Raw genomic sequence first — 1,736 nt, forward strand, 5'->3', positions numbered from 1 at the left:
AGTCTGTTAATTCCTCTTCAGACTCATGCAACACATATAATGATGCAGAATGCAGGAAGATCACAGGCCTGTAGGTGGAAAGTCTTGTGGATCCAGTGGCAATGGAAACATCTCAGCGCTGGTGTGGGTCTCCACATGGCTTCGCCAGCTCCAGGGCTCTGGCTCTATCAGTGTAGCTCCATGTGGCTTGTCAACAGGAATGTCTCGCAGGGAGAGTGTGTCCTGTCTCCAGCAAGCTCTTTTTCACCGTAATGCTTCCAAATGAGGTCATAAAGCTGCGACCTGATTGACAGGCTAAACTCCACCCCTTCACTCTTAATAGTCTCAAGTTGATATCAGATTATATAACTACCACAGCCATAATGCCTGGCACGTGCAATTTATCTCTATAATTAAAACCAAGTAAGTTAAAACTTTAAGTTAGGTTTTTAACCTTTCCTTTAACTTTTGATTGTTACCCAACTTACTCTCTCACTTCTAAATATCTAGAACACCCAACCTTTCATAAAATATTTATTAAAATAATATAAAAGTTTTAAATTAAATTTTTATTAAAATTTTGAAATAAAACATTAACATATTCAGGTATCATAGAAAGGCCTTATTCCAATAAATATTGATCTATACTTAAAAACAAAAAAATAGAAAAGAGAAAATATACAAATTATGTGAATAATAATAGCACATGCATATAGCTATTTCATTTAAAATGTTTTAAGTCTGCATATATCATGAATTTCAAATATTAATTTAAATAAAATGTATGTATTGTGAATTTTACATATCTTCTAATTAAATATTCTGTTTTTATAGAATTCTGAGCAAAATCTCCAGATCAGCTCAAGTGAGGCAAAACAAAATACCAAGGGTACTTCTAATAATGAAGAAGGTACGTGTTAGCTCCATCTTCCCCTTTGAGCTTTGTTCCCAAAGATTTCCCTTTTTCTCCTATGTATTTTCCCAAGTGCTCATGTAGATATGTGCCTACTGAGTCACCTCTGAGGACCTGAACTCTCATCACTACTACACATTAATGTTGTTGCCAGTTTCTTTTGTTCTAAATAATAATAATAGAAGCTTTTTCTGGCTTTTTAATTATTTCCTTAATATAGATTTCCAAAAGTAAAATGACAGTACCTGCCATATAATTGGTACCCAGTAATATTTGCTAGGCGATCCCTGGTGGTACAGTGGTTAAAGGCGCCTCCCACCAGTTTGACCCCTCCAGCCGTTCCATGGGAGAAAGAGATGGCAGTCTGCTGATGTGAAAATTCAGCCTTGGGAGCCCCACTGTCAAGTATTACTCTGACTATGAATCAGAATCGACTTGACAGCAACAGGTTTGGTTTGGTTGGGTTTTTTTAATACTGGTTGAAAAAAAGTCTGTGTGTTAAGCATCGTTACCATGCTTCATATATATTCTAAAATATTTTCCTAAAAAGTATTATCACTCGGAATTCTCCTAGTGGTGTATCCTAACTTGAGGTAGAATCACTTCTTTTTCTTTTTTTAAGTATTTATGAATTTGGAGTTAATTCATCTATCATATCATTCCATTGCTCAATCACATTAAGCAGTATTGTACAATTGCTACCACGATCAGTTTCCAAACATTCTTTTCCTTCCTGGACTCCTTGACATCGTCTCCCTTTAACACCTCCTCACCCCCACCCCGAAACCCTTATTCTCCTTGCTGTCCCTATAGGTTCATCAATCCCGGGTTTCGTATACCAGAA

General features: G+C 36.3%; 1 protein-coding gene across 4 annotated transcripts in view; it reads left to right on the top strand.

Annotated features, from left to right (window-relative positions):
- CEP126 (centrosomal protein 126) overlaps window positions 1-1,736 on the top strand; it is an 81,388-nt gene that overhangs the window by 71,133 nt on the left and 8,519 nt on the right. For all 4 annotated transcript variants that reach the window (XM_004709064.2, XM_045297795.1, XM_045297794.1 and 1 more), the window contains one exon: window positions 814-889. In XM_004709064.2, coding sequence (XP_004709121.2) covers window positions 814-889 — 76 coding nt within the window. The remainder of the gene's footprint in view (window positions 1-813; window positions 890-1,736) is intronic.

This window comes from Echinops telfairi, unplaced genomic scaffold (assembly GCF_000313985.2).
Source record: "Echinops telfairi isolate 266 unplaced genomic scaffold, ASM31398v2 ScPeMD7_7421;HRSCAF=8459, whole genome shotgun sequence".
NCBI lineage: Eukaryota > Metazoa > Chordata > Mammalia > Afrosoricida > Tenrecidae > Echinops > Echinops telfairi.